Raw genomic sequence first — 19882 nt, 5'->3', positions numbered from 1 at the left:
TAGTAGGTACTTTCATATATTATAAAGACAGATAACTTGGTTACCCCTTTCCACAATGGTAGACTAGGAGACAACCGGTACCGTTTTCATTTACCCCATTTTTCTCGTTTACTTTAAAAACTAGGGGGGTAAATGTAAACTTCAAATTTTATGAAAACTAATCAACAAACCCTATTAAGATTACTACTCTTTAATAGATAATGCAATCCAAACTTAAGTAGCATAAACAAAAACGTTCGACATTGCATAGTTAAGCTGTTACAAACATTTACAAGTGAAAAGAAAAAATAATTAAAAAATATTAAATCGTTTCCACCCCCTTTGACCCTGCATCATTTTAAACAGGGGTCTTTGGATGGGGGATGGGCTCTAAAATGAAGAAACACTATTTTTCCGGCAAGGGAAAGTAAAGTGATCGCAGTTTTGTTTTGGCATAGCCATGGATTTATTATTTATGGATTGAACTTATGTTCGTTATTCGTACTGATTCGTAAGAACACCAAGGGCATAGTACCAAACGATCTAGTGCTACTTAGGAGTACTATTTGTTAATGATTGCATTTATTTAGGAAAAGTTTAATATTATTTGTAGAGATTCTAAGACCTTTCTTGTTCTAAAGTTGTACGTGATTTTAGTGTTTAGTAGTCCGAAGAGCAGGAACTTGACTGGAAAACAAAAGCATTTTACAAGAGCACCTTCGTATTTAACATGAAAAAACCGGTGAGGCTTCCTGGAACGGAGGGTACCTAAAATGTGTATGTCGAATTCGTACGGCTAATTTGAAAAAGACCTACTCTTGGAGGATTTGTCAATTCTTCGCAATGGACAAGGAGCAATCTTATAGATGGCACGGGACAGGGATTGAACCCTACACCCACGCACTAACCACCACGGTCCACTTACATACGTACGTATTAAACATAAGGGTCTAGTAATTTTAACTTACTTAGTGTTAAGTTTGGTTCAAATTAGTACTTTGGCATCTTCATTTCCTCAAAATCAGTTACATTTTCAAAATGAGGTGCAGAGCGTCGAAAAAAAAAAAACAAAACAAACACTATGGAGAAACAATAAGCTTTAACTTTTTGACTTTTTTATTTAATTTAAATAATAGTCTAATACAACTTTTATTGACTTATCCACGTTACTTTCTTGATAATACAATTACATTCACAACATTGCTTATGCTGACTTTTGATTTGTATTGTTTTCTTTTAAATAATATCCTCTCTAAAATAAATTAATAATTAATTAAGTAAAATTTATTAAAGCTTCGATGATCTGTAAGAAATCATATTTAATAAAATAGGTCGCAATGTGATCATAACTCAATTACCTCACTTTAACTTAATTATTAATTTTTAACTGGAAAAAATATTTTTGCTAGGAAAAAAGTATCGCAACAAAGTGATAAATAGTCAGCCGAATCTGGAGGCTCTTTATAGATTCTCCAAATTCATTTTTTTTTTCTTCTGATAGTTGATGAACAATGCTAGTTTTGTAACTTATGTTTTGCCTTTGCGATGTTATATGATATATAATTAACATCAAAATATGTAGTATGTTTTAATAAAATGCAAACATTAAAAGAAAGTTGAATACTTTTTTTATGTAAGATTTTAGTTGGCTTAGCATTCTAAGATTTTGGTTTTTGATTTACAATCTGCTGTACATACTAGGATGTAAAATTATGCATATCTATTTAAATATAATTTAGATTGAACTAGGAGGGGGTTGATGAGCGTGAGGTTTTTAGGTTCGTTTTATTGTTTATTTACTTTTGAACAGCCTTCATTAAAGCGTCGGTGGAGAGGGATTTTGGTCGTTCGATTGGCAGGCCGAGAGCACGATCCCACACGAGGGAAGCCAAAACACCAAGAGCACGGGACACACCGAACAACACAGTGTAATAGTTCATTTCCTTCATGCCGTAGTATTGAAGAAGGACACCGGAGTGAGCATCTACATTTGGCCATGGGTTCTGAACCTTGCCAAGTTCAGTTAGAATTGGTGGCACAACCTTGTAGACCTTCGACACCAATTGGAAGAGCTCATCATTGGGCAGATGTTTAAGGGCGAACTCGCGCTGGCAGGTGTAACGTGGATCTGTTTTACGGAGGACAGCATGACCGTAACCAGGAACAACCTTAACACAAAATAATTAATTTAAATAAAAAAATACAATAATTAAAGTTTTTCAGAACTTACCTGTCCTGCTTTAAGTGTCTTCCAAATGAAATCTTTGAGTTCTTGTTCAGTTGGGGTCTTGCCAACTTGTTGTGCGAGCTTCATCAACCAAACAAGTACTTCCTGGTTAGCCAAACCGTGGAGTGGACCAGCCAAACCATTCATACCAGCAGCAAACGACAGGTAAGGATCGCTCAATGCTGAACCAACCAAATGCACTGTGTGGGCAGACACGTTTCCACCTTCATGGTCACTGTCCAATTTAAGAAAATTCCAGTTAGCGTTTGTGATTAAATTCTAAGTATTATACTCGTTATTACCTGTGAATGGTCAGGTAGAGACGCATAAGCTCAGTGAATTCGGGATTGTCGTAACCCAACATCTTGACGAAGTTAGCAGACCAATCCAAGTTAGGGTCAATTGACTTGGAACCCTTTCCTCCCCTGTATGTGTTACAGTAAATAGTAGCAGCAACAACTGGCAATTTGGCAATCAAATCCATGCTGTCCTCATAAACGTATTCCCAGTACTTGGATTTATGAACTCCCTACAAATTATCAATTATGTATTAAAAAAATAACTTTTCAGTAACAGTATTCTTTTTATATAAACATACATCTGAATAGGCCTTAGCGAATTTGCTGTCATGATTCAAGGCAGTAACGGCACAAGCCAATTGGGACATTGGATGCAATGTTGATGGCATGTTGTTAAGCATGGTTACAACATGTTGGGGCAGAGCAGCACGTTCAGCCCATTCAGCAGAAAGTCCTTGCACTTGCTGTTGAGTTGGAACTTCACCAGTCAACAACAACCAGAAAAGACCTTCTGGCAGTGGTTCTGCGCCATTGGGAGCCTTGGGCAAGACTTTCTGGCATTCGGGAATTGACAAGCCACGGAATCGGATACCTTCATCAGCGTCCAAAACTGAGGTTTCGCAAACCAATCCCTTAATACCTCGCATACCTCCATACATCTAGACAAAACGGATAATTTTTAGTTAATTTTTTTACCCTGATGAGAAGTTTTAAACTACAAATTTTGTATAAAAACTGTAGGATAAAAACTGGTTCGATTTAAAAAATAATGCATTTTATTCAAATATTATTTTGCTGATAAAAATACAAACTATTTACTCATGCTTACCATATCGATGGTGGTTTCACCAACTTTGGTATTTCCATGTTGCTTCCTAAAGTTCTTGACTCGCTCTTGTTCCTTTGGAATTTTAGCTTCAAGAACTTGACGCAGGTTGGAATCCGCTGAGAGAAAACGGACGTATGATGCTAGAACTGAATTAAGTTTCTGCAAGAAAAGAAAACATATTCTAAATTAATTAAAGAAAAAATAAAAACAAATAAATAAACTTAAATGGAAGAGAGCTTTTGATAATAAGAAACACACTTATTCATAGAATTATCAAGTAAAATGATAAGAGTATCATGTTATCACTTGAAGTGTGACACTGCGTAGATAATTGTTGCGCCTTAGATTCAAACTTTCCCACCATTCTATTAGACATCACATGATTAACATCCAAAGTATGAGGTAAAAGATTAAAGATTATTATGAAGGCTGTTTATTTTAGCTTAACGATTTTGAATAAATACTGTTTTTTTTGCAACGACATATCAGTACCCAAGGCGGGGGAATGCAAGACAAGTAAAGTTTTTTCATCTATCTTATAAAAACAACATAAAAGTAAAAACAAAGGATATAAAAGCAAAATTGACGAAATATGTTTTTATATGTCTAAGACGGTTCAGTCAAAAAAAGTCGATTTGAATAGCTTTCACATTTCAACACTTCAAAACATTATCAGATTCGTCCCTTGTTGATACATTTACCTCACACAAAATTCCTTCTCAGCGTTTCCTGTCTAGTGGCAACATGTCGCTCATATAGTAATTTACCGTGAAAATAATTCTATGATATTATTACACGACACCCCGTTGCTACAGCAAAGCTTATAACACTCTCTCCATATAACAAACTTTTCACTTAGTCTATTCCATCCATAGTAAAGCATGCAGTTCTATTGAAGAGTGCATATGCATATACACATATAGTTCATAACAAATCTTCAATTTGCGGCTGGTTTTTTATTTGAAGAGAACTATAAAAATCTCGAACATCAGCGACACAAGCTTAATTGGCTTTTGCACTCAAGTGCTTCAGAAATGTATAAATAATGATCCCACTATGAACTCAAGCAAAAAATTAAAACTACGCAAACCCAAGAGAGAACCATATGGTTTCACCATTCAATATGACTTCATCATATTTTGATAGCACATACAATTTGGTATTAATAAAACTAGAAGTGCCTCGTGCCCAGACAATAACTTCAAATATTTTATTTTGTTTAAAATAAGTATCGTTTATTTGAAAATTTGTGTATGACTACAAATCTTAATAATACCCTATCCCCACAAACCAACTACGTTTAAATTAAGTCTGGGGATCATTGCGAAAAAGATAAGATGATTTGATTATAGAAATTTCGCAATTATTCCTGATCATCTTAATAAGACTGATAAGGCTGGGATTCAATTATAATAAAAAATTGTGCTTCCTCAGTGATCTGGGTTCATTATAAAGGGATTCATCTTAATTTAAGAGAAACTACATGCAAGTTTTCATCACACCGACACATGGTTGCTGAACTTTGAGATATATTTTTGTTATGTCATCACTAGAAATACTACGTGTCGCTGGAACCAAAACTGTGGGTATATACTTTTATGATTCCTTCTTCTACATTCTCATTAAAACTAGGTATGAGCTTTTACAAATCACCTCAATGCAAACTATTACTTGATATTATTGGAACTTCCTGAACTGCCGAATAATAATGCGGAATGTCAGGAGAATAAAATAACTACACGCTACGTGCTGTTTAAAATGTTGATTCAGAGCTTGAATGTAAATTTTAAATAAATGTAAAATCGTGAACCTTAATAAAATATTCAATGGCTTTTCAACTTCTAGGCCACCTTTAACAGTTAACACAAGTTTCAATCGAACACATATTTTCTCTAGTTTTATTGAAACTGTATAGAGTACATAATGTCTTTTAATACTTGCCTTATGAATCTTAATGCGTCAGAGACTACCTACCTCAAACGAAATTAAAAAAATACATAATACTTTAAAAATAGAACTAATTGACCAGAATGTGTGTTCAACCTTAAATACAGCATATCGCACATTTTCATATGAAGAAAATCTAAAATAAAATAATTAATTTATATTTTTTAGAGAAATCTGTTTTATAATAAATAAAAATGCAATTTAAAAAAGCAGAAATTAACGCAAAAGAAACAGAATGTGATGAATTCACATCAACGTACATATGTTTGAACATACGCCCAATTTTTATTTTATCACAATTTTCAATGACAACACACACAAACCTACTAAAAAATATATCTTATCGTTTTCTTTAGTTAATTCGATGTTGCCAACTCGAAGAATTCTTCAAAGTTCTCACATGACCAAATTTATTAGGTAAAAGAGACGAAACGAGGCACAATGAAGCTAAGTAAACACCACTGGGGCTTGTTACGTGTAACGTCGTCTGTTTGAAAGCACAATCAAATAATAGAATTAAGTCTGCTAACAACAATTAACCTGGTGTTCTGAAGATATGTATTAAGAGTTGAGAAAGATCAACTTAACATGTTGTATTTTTAGATATACATATCTGACTAATTTTTTTAAGTAAAAAGATTAGCACGTTTTAGAGGGAAAGTTGATAATGATACCTTTTTTATAGGTTTTTCAAATAAAAATGGACATAAATAAGAATCAAAAAAGGGTGCCCGAGCTATACGTGCTTTCCACATGACAGAGAACCCATCAAACTCGGTTTTAAGCATCTGTAATCGTGCGCCACATGAGTCAAAAAAATAAACAAACAAAATTAATAATAATTAGTTGTTTTGTTTACATTGACAATAGTGATGGAATTTACTTGAGCAAAAAAGTAAATGGCCTTCATTCTAATTCATTATCGGCACAGCTACAACACTAACGTGTCAAAGTTACTTTGAAATAAAAAAAAATTGTAGTTTGTATTTTAACTGTGCAATTTTATTAAGTTTTGTATATCGTTAGCTGCCAAATAAGTTATTATGTACTTTATTTATAGCAAAGCTAGTAGTTAAGATGACGTCAATCATCAACGTCTGAGATAGAACATAATATTATTTATAAAAGATCGGTTATCATTGGATATCTAAATACATATTATATATTTTTTAAGCAAAAGTATTTGTGTTTCTGTGGAAATTTTTTGAGGTTTAATACGCTCAAGGTTAATTTTAAATAAAGATCTTCATAAAATATAGAGTATGTACATACTGAGAGATAGCAGTAGTTTTTTTTAAATGTAATATTTAAAGATACATCTGATATAAATTTTTTTCTCAGGGCATTATTCAACTTGGACTAGTTGAAAAATGGAAGCGTTGTTAAATCAAAAGGGTAATTTTCAAACAAAATCAGGGACTTCATTTGCAGTCACCTTCATTCTTTGAAAGCACAGTTGTCATACATTTCAAACTTGGAACTTTACTTCACTAACTTCTACCTTCTTTCATCGTATAAAAACTAATCAAAACATTGTGCAGAAATTAAATAAATCATAGAGTAATAAAGGTCAGCTTTGAGTTGAATAAAAAAAACATGATGAACTGTCATTTTGACATAAGTAGACTTAACTTCATAGTCAGGGAGATTTTGCTTGGCTAACTTTCCAATAAGGACGATACCTGCCAATGCCATCTAGTTTTTTCACGGGTACTGCCCCTTGTGAAGAATTGACAAATTCTCCAAAGAGTAATTATTGCAATGAAAAGTGCTTTCACAAATTAGCCGTTCGGATTCGGCTTAAAACTGTAGGTACCCTCCATCCCTGTAATGCTTGAGTCACTAGACCCTAGTTCTCACTGTTGGGCCACCCAATGTATTACTTTCCAATAAAGTTGCCTTAATTCAAAAGCAATCGCTAATGTTCCTAATTTCGATCGAAAGTGAATTGAAATCACTTTGCAATTTCACTTGAAATGAAATTGTATGTTCTTCAATTTGATCGTTTTCGAAAACTTCGAAATTGCTTCAAACTGTCAGAACTGAAGGATCATCCATTTTATTTTGTAACTGAAGTAAAATGGTCGCATTCACAAAGCTAGTGGCTAGGTGTCAAAATTCAACTAGCTTTGTGAATACAAAACTACACTACAAAGCTAGTCAACCTGGAACTATCATATTATTGACGAATGCAAATATATAAAATAAGAAACATTGTGATTTGATAACTTTAACTTATCTTTCGTGTTTTTAAATTCAATAAAATCAAATTTAAGACACAATTTTAATGATTTCTGTTAGTATTTAAATACTGAACGATTTATTTCATTTTGAATTCGTGTGGTTTACCGAGCAGCTGAATGTGAAACGTCAAAATCATCTCCACTAGCTTTGTAGCCGAATTTTTTACACTGCGTCGGAGGGGAAATTTCAAATACTTTTGTAGTTGGATTTAGCCAATCAGGATCCTTGGATTACGTAGCCACTAGCTTTGTGAATGCGAACAATGTTTGCTGTTTTGGAGATGGATGCAATATTATTGGAAATTTTAAGTGAAAAAGGAAGAAGAATTGAAGAGAAAAAATGAGAATACGAATTTTGCGAAAAAAATCATATAATTTTGATTTGTCTGACACAATGTAAGTGTGTGAAAATTATGTGGAATTGTTCTGATAAATAAAGTAATTTTAGATTAAGCAAAGACGCATTTTTATATGTTCTAAGGGAAATAGAACCTTTTATAATACCTTCATCGATTCCTTCAATTCAAAAACATGCTGCTAACCTCCGATTCCTAGCAGAAGGAAGCTATCAAAGATCAATTCACAGAAATAAAAAATATGATTTGAATGCGTTCTAAAAATGGAACAAACCGAAATACAGAGCATCCATTTGCATGTTCGAAAAATCCAATATTCACGATAACGAGTTTCACTTTCGCAAAGTGTATTCACAATAAGTGAAATGCAGAATATGGGCAAATTTTTTAGATAAGAAACCATAAAGTTGCCTTATTTTCAAGACCCTTAATTCGTCTGAACCTGCCCAATGACACTTGATCATCGTTTTTCATTCAACTGAAAGGCCCTAGTTCACACAGGACTGTAGCGCCACCTTAAGTAAGAAAGCTGAACTTTAATATTGTTTTTATTTATTTTTTGCACAATTACATTTCATGTTTTTTTGGAAATGAAATAAAGAATTTTTTTTTTATAATATGTGTGTGTTTGATAGTTCTTGTACGATGAACTGAAGTCAAAGGTTAGTGAGGTAAACTTAAAGTTAGAAATGTATGACACTTGAAAAACTAACTCAAATAATGCAGTTGACTTCAAATTAAGTCCCTTATTTTGTCTGAATTTATTCAGTAAACTTAACATTTTCATCATAATAAAGTACACGAACAAGTCTGCAAATTATAAAAATAAATTGGTGACCGCACCTTAAGAGCGTTTGTGGTATAGTTTGCATGATGGCGGCTTTATTGAATCATATTTTATCGACGACGATAACGATCACCAAGTTACTGTAAATTGTGATTGTTATAGCGCTATGGTTACTGATTATATTTGTCCCGGAAGATATGAAATACATTTGATGAACGTCTTATCTCAAAAAATTAGTCTTTGGTACTACTTGGAACTCTTTAGTTTATGTCAACTCGTTGACGCCAACGTTGGAAGGGACATAGCGATGTTTCATCAAAAATTGGGTCCAACGAATCAAACGAAAAAGTGCTCGTGACAAAGTCGAGTTCCATTTATAACTGTTTTGTTTGAAATTTTAAAAATATCTCAAATAGTTTGCGTTTAAAAAAAAAATGCCAAGTCTTTATTGGAACTATATTTTTTTAAAATAATTTCCTGGAATATATTTGCTACCAACATGGTTTTTAAACAAATTAAAAGATTTGTTTTGTATTTTCCTGAATGGTTTTAAAACCAACTGCAATTGGTAACAAGGTTATCTCCACTTAAAAAATTATTTAGTTTTTAATTGCACCACATTAATATATTATTTTTAATCTTCTTTGTTAGCAGCGATAAAAACGACTTATATTTATTAAATTGTATTATGAACAATTAATCCTTAAATCAATTTTTCTTTCTGCTTTTTCTCATTGAGTTTTCACAGTTAGTGAGTGAATTGTGAGTTTCATGTTCGAAAGATTTCCCTTATTGGGAGCACTCAATTCGGGCGGAATGAAATGTCATTTGGCGCTAAAATTTCCACTTAGTTTTTAGAGGTGAGCAGAAGAAAAACAAATTTTACAATGTAGGTTATTTATATTAATTGTAGTTGCAAAAAAATAAAATAACTTTATATGTAAGAACCAAATCAATAAATGCAAATCAAAGCAAAACAAGATGCAGGAAAATCCTGAAATCGCAAGATGTTTTGTCAACAAAAGTAAAAAATAAATAAATACATTTTGGAAGCAGATTACACTTGAGCTTAATAGCGCTTGGCGTTCAATCAAGACTGAGTTCGAATGGAAGAAGGTAAGGGTTCAATTTAATTCACATTGCTGAATGCTGAACAAAAAACATTTTAATTAGGCTTTGACCAACCAAAATCGCTACGTAAGGATAAAGGCTGCTACAAACAAAATAACGGAAAGAGGAACATGAGGTGGATCTAATAGGACACTAAAATTCTATCCTGCTGAAGAAGCCATCGTCCAGTTTGTTGTTTATTCAAAATCGTTTGGGTTAAATCTACCCAAAAAGAGAAGTTTGGAAAAGGAAATTCAAATTGAAGATTTTTTAGACGAATTTGAAAATGAGTACCCAAGAAGTTGTTATGGAGAACAATATCCATCATGAAAGATCATAACAACAATATACAAAATTGTATAAAAAACTTTACATTTTCTTTTTATTGTAAATTATAAATTACTTTTTTTTATTAATCCTTGACGTTGTCAAACCAAAAATACAATTCACCAGGGTTGTTCATTTACTAGAAACGAATACTAACACACCAAAAATAGAACAGGGAAATTATGAATATCCAAATAGGTTTTTTAATGGTGATACATTGATTGGGGTGGTTTTAAAAGTGTCTTGTCGTACGCAGTTTAACAGGAAATTGAGGACCTACATACATTTCATTGCTTTTTTAGGTTTAACAAGAAATATAGGTTCAGATTTCATTCTCTGTTTATATCAGAGAGGAGGAAATTTATTGCGAACCCAGTCTGCTGAACACGACAATTATTCGAACTGTCAGTTCTGATTCGAAGTGAAATTCTATTCGGGCGAAATTAGCAAGCTTTTTAAATTCCGGGTGAACAAAAATATTTCGGGTGAATGATTTTCCGGGCGAAACTCACAATAAGGCTGATTATTTATTGTTTGAAATATGCTTGTTTATTGAGTCCTTTCAAATGAAAAAAGTATTATATTTTACAATAAATAAATTATGTAATACCTTGTGACCTTGTGCCCATTCGATACAAATATTTAATTTCCTAGCGTCAGATCTTTATTAATGCGATTAGACTATGGAATTCCCTTCCACAATCGGTTAGAATGATAAGTTCCAGGACCCTGTTCAGGGTAAGGCTGAGGCAGTATTTCGAGACTTTTTCATGATGATGATGAATTGATTAATTCTCTTTTAGAAATTGTTTATTTTTGTAACTATTATTTGTGATTAAAATTAAATTAATATTATTGAATTATATTTTTAACTGTATTTAAGCTGTATTTAAATTATGCCATTGAATATACAATACATCTAACAATAATTGTAAACCATTGAAACTTACACTAACTAAAAAGATTCTATCTTACTGTGTAAAGTTAGTATGGATGGATAAATAAAAATAAAAAATAAATAATACAATTCAATTATTTTTTACATTATATTAAGTTTATTTAGAAATATTCAATTAACATTTCTATTAACTTGTAATTTGTATGCAAATGAATTCTATCATCAGAGTTCGTATTGTTAAGTACATACTTAAATACTTTAATCGAAGTTTCTTAGTTTGCTTGTAAATATTGTAAACACACGTAGCATCACAAAAACCTTTAAGTCAAACTGTAACTTTCTTTAAGTATACATGTACAAAATATGTAAGTATTTATCCAAAAATAAAAAAAAAACTTTGTGTAGTTTACATTAAAATATTTTAGTATGACCATGTTGAATTACCTGTTATATACTTATTTACGAGTACTTTCGATATTCAATTAGCAATAATGTCATTCTTTATCACATGACTTAATAATATTGTAAGGAGATTTTGGATACAAAAATCGATAAGTATCAATGAACCCATAACGTGTTTGATTTAATAATTGTTTATTATATAAGTATAAATACAAGAAATGATCAAAATGGAGATTATTAATTTAATTTCGATAATTTCGTTCATTCAAGATTCATCCAATAAAGAAGTCATACACATTTTAATTCAAACAAAAAATTACATAAAAAGTCCGTCTGGATTCTTGCATTTATAATTAAAAACAAGAATATAACAAGAAAAGTACAAAATTAAACAAAAAACAGCTTTTTCAATATTCGTTACTTTAAACGCAAGCGTATCTCAAATTCTAAATGTGCTTCTGTTAACTTTAATGAGCGACTTCATAACAAAGTTCATTTTCGATAAAAAAAAGTTATAGCTAAATAAATAAATAACTATTAATATTTCAAAATGTAACGATATTACCTAAATGAACAAAACTAAAAGCACGATGTGCAAGTGCATGTTGTAACTTTTTAAAGTAAATGGTTCACACGCAAAAGCAATTTTATTTTAGTTTACGTGCAACGTTTTATTTTTTCTTGAGAAACACTGAAATATTATTGTTTGATCTGTCATCGTGCGTCGTCGTCGCTTCGTTAGTGAATTAAACATCTGCGCCATCCCTTTTATCGTCGAATACTCTAGTTTCATTTGATTGATATATGTACACTATTATATGTAAGACAAAATAGCCGCTTCTCGGTTTCTAGACTATCGATAACCTTAACCGCTGATTGGAAAAATGATAACTAATACTTGAATGATTTACAAACGCAATTAAATACAAATTTAATCAATGATGAATGATGATTCAATTTTTTTAATGGAACAAAGCGATGTGTTCGGATGGTTAAGGTGAAGGTTTTTGAAGCTTGTAATTTGCAAATGCAATAAATTGCACGAAGTTAGTGCAACATTTTGCATACAAAATTAATTTGTTTATTTGCTGTTTAATTTAAGTATTTTTATTTTTTTTATTGATCAGGTGCGTTAAGATATTTTTTGTTAACAAACCCATAACTAGGAAGTTGAGAAACAAATGCGTCATAAATATAAACGCCGTAATCCGACTCTCAAAAATGTACAATTTTTTAGACAGTTATATGACATAGATATGTATCCTATATTTGATTAGCATCTTACATAATTTAATAGCAATGTTTGGAGTTTCAAAACACGTACTGGTTGGAGAGTTGTTAATATTTTTTCTAGAATTTCTTCGTCGCAAGCAAAACTAAGGGTTCATTGATACCGCAATTTGTACCAAGATGGTTTAAAACGTAAGAATTTCATTTCATTTTGGATATGTTGAATCGAATACAGATACTGAAAAACAGTAATGCAACCTTCATCTTTGGTTTCATATCAAGCCATTTATCATAAAGCTGTATGGAGGCAATCACTCTGCTAGTGATCATTTTGAAATGAATTAAAAGTTGTACAACACAAACATCATTTGGGTTTTCATTGCATGCAAATTGGTACCTACCTATTTAATTATTAACCTTAACTTGATAACTTTTGTGAATTCTCACGCTAACCTTAATACTCCATCAATCGACTCTTTGTGAATTATCATTTAACAACTAAATCGGATCACTCTAATTTATCATTGGTGATAGCGCGAAATAAACTAATGTTATCTCTATTTCCAAAAGAATTTAGCGCACTTATTAGGAATAACAATCTTATCAAAAAGATTACCTATCTACGCTAAACAACCCAATATTTATCATTCAATTAAATAATATTTTAATATGTAGGTACCTACATATACATTTACCTATAAAATTCATACAAAATTATAAACGGCGACGATTAACGGTTGCGAAAAACCCTCGAATGAAAAAAAAAAAAAATCAATAGGTATATTTTTCGTTTACGTAAGAACACAAATTACATGGAGGGTGTGTATTTGTTTGTATATCGAGCCTCCTCCGAAAAGTCAATGCAGCTCATCACAAGCTAACAAACAAACAAACAAAAAACATTCCTTCCCCCTTTCGCTGCTGTCTAAAAGCAAAGCATAATTTTTCTTCTTTTTTTTTTAAATTGTATTCCCAAAATAAAAATGCCATTTAACATTTTTGGACGCTATCCAAATCCAAACAACAGAACTAAGAACAAGAAAAAAGAAGAAACCGAACTAAAGTTGGAGTAGGTAGGTACTTTATACTCTAAAACCAAGGTCACTACACTATACTAACCTACCAAACCAGGTTCTTCTATTTGGAATGGAAAATTACCGAGTTTAGTCAAGGGTTAGCGAGATGTTTGTGGATAACTCTAAAAAATTAAAAGCAATTTTTGCCGAATGCAATTGCTTTTTTCTTTGGTTACATAACAGCTTCATATAGAAAAATCAATAGATTTATTTTCTCGCAGATTTATCAGCAGAAAACTTTTTAAGGAAAACAAACAAAACACTCACCTACCTGTCTGCCTTCTTAAAAGCAGATAGTGAAAATTAGTTACACAATGATAAGTGTTCTTGGGCCTGGAATAATTTATTAATCAAACAATAGTCAGTTTCTCAACCGGAAACTTAATACAGGTTTTTGAGATATCCCCAAGGTTTTGGCCCAAATTTATTGTCAAGTGTTTGAGAACATTTTACATAACTTTTTTCTTTCAAAAAAGAAACACCCGTGATTGGCGATGAAGAGGTTATTACATAAGAATAGGAAGACAGTTTTCATTGTTCCTGCTTTTTTTCAAATAAAATAGTAGTTGCTACAGAATCATACATCTCCGCGCCTTTGTTTTTTGATCTAATTTATACTAAAATGAGGCTTTTTGAATTTCATAAGTTTTGTAACGCATGGACAAAATTCCACGTTTACACACAGATTCACTTTGAACTTCGATCACTGCGAGCCACATGTCGCTGTCGCTGTCGCTGTCGTTGGTGTGGTGCCTGGTGACTTCTGCCTGGTGCTGCTTCAACCCCGATGACGAATGTTTTTACAGAAGTTCAGAAAGGCGGGCAACGATTAATATTAATTCAAGTAAAATGAGCTTTACTCCATTGATTATTGTAATTTTTTTTTGTTTTAAGAATTAATCTACATTACATATAATTTTTTTTTTCATTAATTTTATAACAAACCTGTGCTTCCGGCAATTTGCTGGATGTAATCCTGACTAAAGCCATTGTTAATTATTTGTATTATTGCCGATCGAGAGAAGACAATTAAATTATTATTTCTCAACTAAATCAAAATCACACAACACGAGAGTTCTAAAAAAAACTTCGTGTACTTGGGAAACTTTTCTGGCGCTCTACACCGCACGGACGTTCGCTGTCTGTCTAGTTGAATTTTCTGCTGAACTGTCGTTCTTTTGTTTTTTGCAAAACGCGCCGATATAAAATGCTGCCAGCTACCAGTAATTTTATTTTCTTTGCGGCGAATCGAAAAAAGTGATACCAGGTAAAATGTCAAAATGATTATGTTGTTTTCAATTGATTCAAATTTAAATTTCCAACATGCAAGTACATATTTTTGTGATTGAAAACTTTTTTAATAATAGGTTTTAAACTATGTACAAAAAGGCTCGATTTAAAGCAATCAGAATATATAAGGCACTTAACGTATGCATTTGGGTTTCTTTTGGAACTATTAACTGGGCTATTTCGATTTTTATTAAAAAAAAATAAAATAAAAAATGAAATGGCTTTGAAAATAACTCAAAGTCGTTTAATTTGAATTTGAAATATTTCTCTTATAAAAATAATGTCACAAAAACAAAAAAAAATATTTCTTGCTTATCCCTTGCTATTGGAAAAATATCCAAATGGCTGAAAGAATGAAAGGTAATCTAGAGAGCCCCAATAAGAGCAATAATGCCAAACTGTCCATATAGTTGTGTTATCGATAATTTGTAAAGAAATGTGAAACATTCGCTTTGAGTCAGACCGAGGTGAGGTTATATCATATTGAAACGATTTATTTTTGTTTTCAAACGGAATGAGCCTTCAATTGATTTTTAAAACAATATGTCTCAATAGAAAAACATATCGACAGAAATAAAAATGTTTATTTTTACGTGATTTAAAGCTTTAAACGAAATACATTGTTGCTCATAAAAATACATTGAAATCATCAACAAAACAACGTTTTTGTTGCCAGTTTTTGGAACTTAAAACTTGAATTTTATTGAAAAACGGCTATGGGTCTATGTTTGTGGATTGAAATTCACTTTTTGTAAGCTAATTTCTACGGCCCGATTACGATAGTTATTCCGATTAATTCAAATAAATTATTCAAACCGATGATAATTTATTTGAATTACCACGCCCTCTCTTGGTATTGTGTGTTTGTTAGTCACCACCGGAAATTGAACGTGTCCAATCATCATAACATACATCATCACAAAAGTATGCTGCACAAAAAAAGATAACACAATGGGAAACAGGAAACTATTAATCTAAAATCATGCAATTAAATTTGGAATTAATTGAACTATGCAATAATCATAACGAAGATAAATATGGTATTTAGATGGTTTTTTAGATGATCTTGGAAAACAATGTTTTTTACCTGAATCCTTGTATGTTAATACGATGTTTTAATGCCGTTATTTTAAGTTCTAGTGTTTTATTTAAGTAAACGAGGTTAAAATTCAAGTGAACATTTGAATTTTCTCATAAACTAAACAACATAAAAACACCAAATTTTCATTGTTCATAAAAAAAGATTAAGACAATCAAAAAAGTTAAGCCAATTCAGAATATAATCAAACAATTTTAAAAAAACAAATGCGTCAAAAATGCTTCTATTTGTCCCCTCTACAGAAATCCATTAACAATTATCATACTCGTGCCTTCATTGACGTTTATTAAAACGCTTTAGTTTCGGAAAGTATGCAAGAGTATTAGGAGAATAGATATAAATTTCATTATGTTCATATGGAGTGGATATTTCGATTCTCGAATATATTTTATGTTCACCCTACCAAAACGAGGTGAATATAAGCTATTTAAAGTCGAATATAAATAGTACAGAGTCAGTTAGGGTCGTTTGGGGGTAGATGTGGACAGTTTTTGCATTTTTTAGAAAAATATTGTTTTTCAGAAAATATAAGAGTATTAAATTTAATTTTGTTTAACTTTTGAAATCTAATACTCTGCTTGTTATGTGTAAATAAATGCATAAAAACACAAAAACATTTTTTTGAGTAGTGTTAACATTTCCCTCATCATTTAAAAAATTCAGGTGCAAATGCGGACAAGTAACTTCTGTTCCCTAAGTACTAGGACCTATGGGGTTAAAGTTAACAGAGACACATTTAATTTGACTATTCACTTGAAAGGTTGGTTACCGCAATGTTAACATTGGAAAGGGACCTTAATATTGAGTGTTTTGGCACCAACAGGTTATAATTGCTCGTGGACACCGTCGTATTCAAACTTCTTATTCCATGGGCTGTCCTCATCGTATTCGATGTTTTTTCTCATTTTCTGATTTCTCAGAACTCGATATAATGTGTCTTTTTTTTTATAGAACGTTGGTTTTGAACAGTCTTTTTCCTCCTAGGCTTGTGTTTGGGTGTTTGTCGTGCTTTCTTAAGATCTTCAGCTTCTTAAAGTCGATTAAGAACACTTTGCGATGTAAGAACCTCAACATAAGTCATAAGCTTTCTCTTTGAGAGGTGGTTTGATTGCTTGTAATTGAGAATTCGGAGGCAAAATAAAGGTGCTGTAGACTCCATAACAGGTTGCAGTTCACTAAGTGTTTTAATGGAATTTGCTATATTCAATTCATATCGTTTTTGTGCCTTCTTTCATATTTTAGGGTTGTTTGTCCAAACTCATTATTCAAATTTGACCGTTACCTTTCCAGAGCTTCTGGTGGAAACTCGTTTTCATGGAAACTTACTTCGATCAACAGGATTAATTCCGTTGAAAAATAAGGATATTATTTTGGCAGCGATCATAGGATCTTTCCAGGTTTTCCCAATAAGTTTCAAAAACATCTATGTATTTTTTGGGACGCATACAACCTTTATTAATTTGCGATTTCTCAAAAGCTAAATTTTTTCCCCAAAAGGTTTTTACTGGTCTAAATACGCATATGTCCAGTACTCCAGTGGTTCCATTATCAGTTTGAGGACTAGGTAGGCGCATTAACACAACATTATTCGGCGAGGCTTTATAAACTATTTGGACGCTTATGTGACTGCAATGACCATAGTATACGAAAAATGTTGCTTGATCTTGAAACTCTACTCCACCATGAATATTTTTTACAAAAAGAATAAAGCCATCAATTAAAACAATTGAAAAACTTTGGTTCCTCGATCCATCCATTTTAAGAGGCCGTGTATACTGTTCCCGGAAAACCAGCTTCAGATTTCCATCTGGACAGCAGCATCTTTAAAAATTATTATTAGGTAGATTTTGGCGCCTCATGGTGGCCATTTTGTTTTGGTGATATCCGTCAAATCTTTTGTTTATTATTCAGTTGTTTATGCCCAATCATCATGGGAAGTTACACAACTCCCGATAATAAAACTTTATTATCAAAAAGTTTGTTCGTTCAACGTTTGGTCGCCGAATTTGAGACGACCCGTGCAGTAAACAATCAGCCAACACCCGTACGTTCAGGGAATGCAAGATCGGAAGAAAGTGTACAGCAGAACCGAAGACATTCAATTCCTCGCCGTGCCAAAGAACTCGTCCTTTGGCAGACTTCAACTGGGCGAATTATGCGTCGGGACTTGGGCCTACACACGTACAAGATCCAACTGACCCAGGAGCTCAACGTTCATACACATACAACGCCGCTTGTTCGCGGACTGGGCTTCGAATCGTTTGGAAGAGGACCCCTAATTTGGGCGAAAATTATCTATAGTGACGAGGCGTATTTTTGGATAAACTGCTATGTTAACAAGCAAAATTGCACATATATGGGACGACACAAACCCACGTCAGGTCCACCAGGTGATAATGCATTCTCAAAAAGTTACCTTTTGGTGTGGAAATTGAACAATATAGACCTAGACGACATGTGGTTCCACCAGGACGGCGTTACGTGCCACAATGTAAACGCCACAATTGACATTATGCATGAACGATTTGAGGTTAAGTTATTTCTCGCAGGTTTGATGTAATTTGGCCACCAAGGTCAGGCAATTTGAACCCGCTAGACTTTTTCCTGTAGAGTTTCTTGAAGTTGCAGGTCTTTGCAAATAAACCAAAATCGACCGATGCCTTAAAGGTGAACATAACATAGACCATCGCTCAAATTCAGTCGGATCTATGCGGAAGAGTAATTAAAAATTGGACCAGTCGGATCCGTACCACCGTAAGAAGCCGAGGCGGGCATTTGAATGATGTCCTATTCCTCACAAACTTGTTTTGTTCCATTTAAACATCTATCCGCCCCTTTATAACAAGAAAATAATACTTAAGTTTTCAAAATAATCAACTTTATTTAAGCTCAAAAATACTCACAAACTTCAATTTCACTTTTTATAGACAACTCGTTTCAACAACTAAAAATTTAAACGACATGCGAACAACAAGTACAAACCTAGGTTACTACCTACTAGGTTTCGATAATTTATTTAACGGCCGTCTACATTAAATCCATGTTAACATTTAAACCAACTGACCTACCCTTATTAACAAAAACATCAAGCTATCACGGGTTTACTTAACTTCAGAATAAACTATTCTAAAGTTTTCTCAATCCCTTGTTTGGAAGCTTAAAGTGTTCACAAATGTTTTATATAGATATTTTATCATAAGCCGTGTTTTTTTGGTATTCCATATATAGTACAATGAGAAATTGCCAAAAAAACGATCCACAGTAGTCCAGTTCTTATATTTGAGCGGGTAAGCTGATTTTTCAATAGTTTAGTCAAAATCAAGAAAATACGTCTGTGTAAGGTGATAGTCGATTTCAGAGTTTTAACCAAACAATTTGACATAAAATAAAAACTTCAAGAATTGGATTTGTTCGTAGACTAAACTGAGATAAACATTTATAGCAAAACTTATTTATCTTTTCTATTGTTTTCTCTTGCAAAATAAGCCCAGTTAGTCCATTTTCATAAACAGAACTAAATAATATTGACGGTAACAGATTGATTTTTTTCGCCAATGGAAAACACATGATTCCAAATGCACAACTTCTCAATGAACACATCGATCGAGATACAAATGCAATATCAATCGCACCAACTTTTGAGAACGAAATCACATAAGATCCATTGGAGACTCGTGAAAATGTCAAAAACCCCCGTAGTAAGATTCTACTTTAACTTTTATCGGTAGTAATATCCGTCAATACTATTGATAGTGTATGAGCTGGAAATAAACAAAACAATAA

General features: G+C 32.4%; 1 protein-coding gene across 1 annotated transcript; it reads right to left on the bottom strand.

The window, feature by feature from the left end:
- Positions 1-1077: 1077 nt before the first annotated feature.
- LOC129944542 (probable citrate synthase, mitochondrial) lies at positions 1078-14854 on the bottom strand. The gene is made up of 6 exons (XM_056054047.1): positions 14656-14854; positions 3335-3493; positions 2805-3164; positions 2509-2735; positions 2210-2441; positions 1078-2147 (listed from the first exon to the last, which is right to left on the bottom strand). Exons 1-6 carry the CDS (start codon positions 14698-14700, stop codon positions 1776-1778), a joined length of 1395 nt encoding a protein of 464 aa, XP_055910022.1. The 5' UTR covers positions 14701-14854; the 3' UTR covers positions 1078-1775.
- Positions 14855-19882: the final 5028 nt, after the last annotated feature.

Source organism: Eupeodes corollae, chromosome 2, assembly GCF_945859685.1.
Source record: "Eupeodes corollae chromosome 2, idEupCoro1.1, whole genome shotgun sequence".
Lineage (NCBI taxonomy): Eukaryota > Metazoa > Arthropoda > Insecta > Diptera > Syrphidae > Eupeodes > Eupeodes corollae.
The sequence above is the reverse complement of the archived record's forward strand: the minus strand, read 5'-3'. Positions and strand labels throughout refer to the sequence as shown.

Excerpts from the sequence above, each read along its gene's own strand:
- LOC129944542 (XM_056054047.1), bottom strand. The coding sequence starts at position 14,700 with ATGGCTTTAGTCAGGATTACATCCAGCAAATTGCCGGAAGCACAG. Across the intron at positions 3,494-14,655 it reads GCAAATTGCCGGAAGCACAG|AAACTTAATTCAGTTCTAGC; the intron begins GTTTGTTATAAA and ends CTTTTCTTGCAG. Across the intron at positions 2,442-2,508 it reads CTCTACCTGACCATTCACAG|TGACCATGAAGGTGGAAACG; the intron begins GTAATAACGAGT and ends TAAATTGGACAG.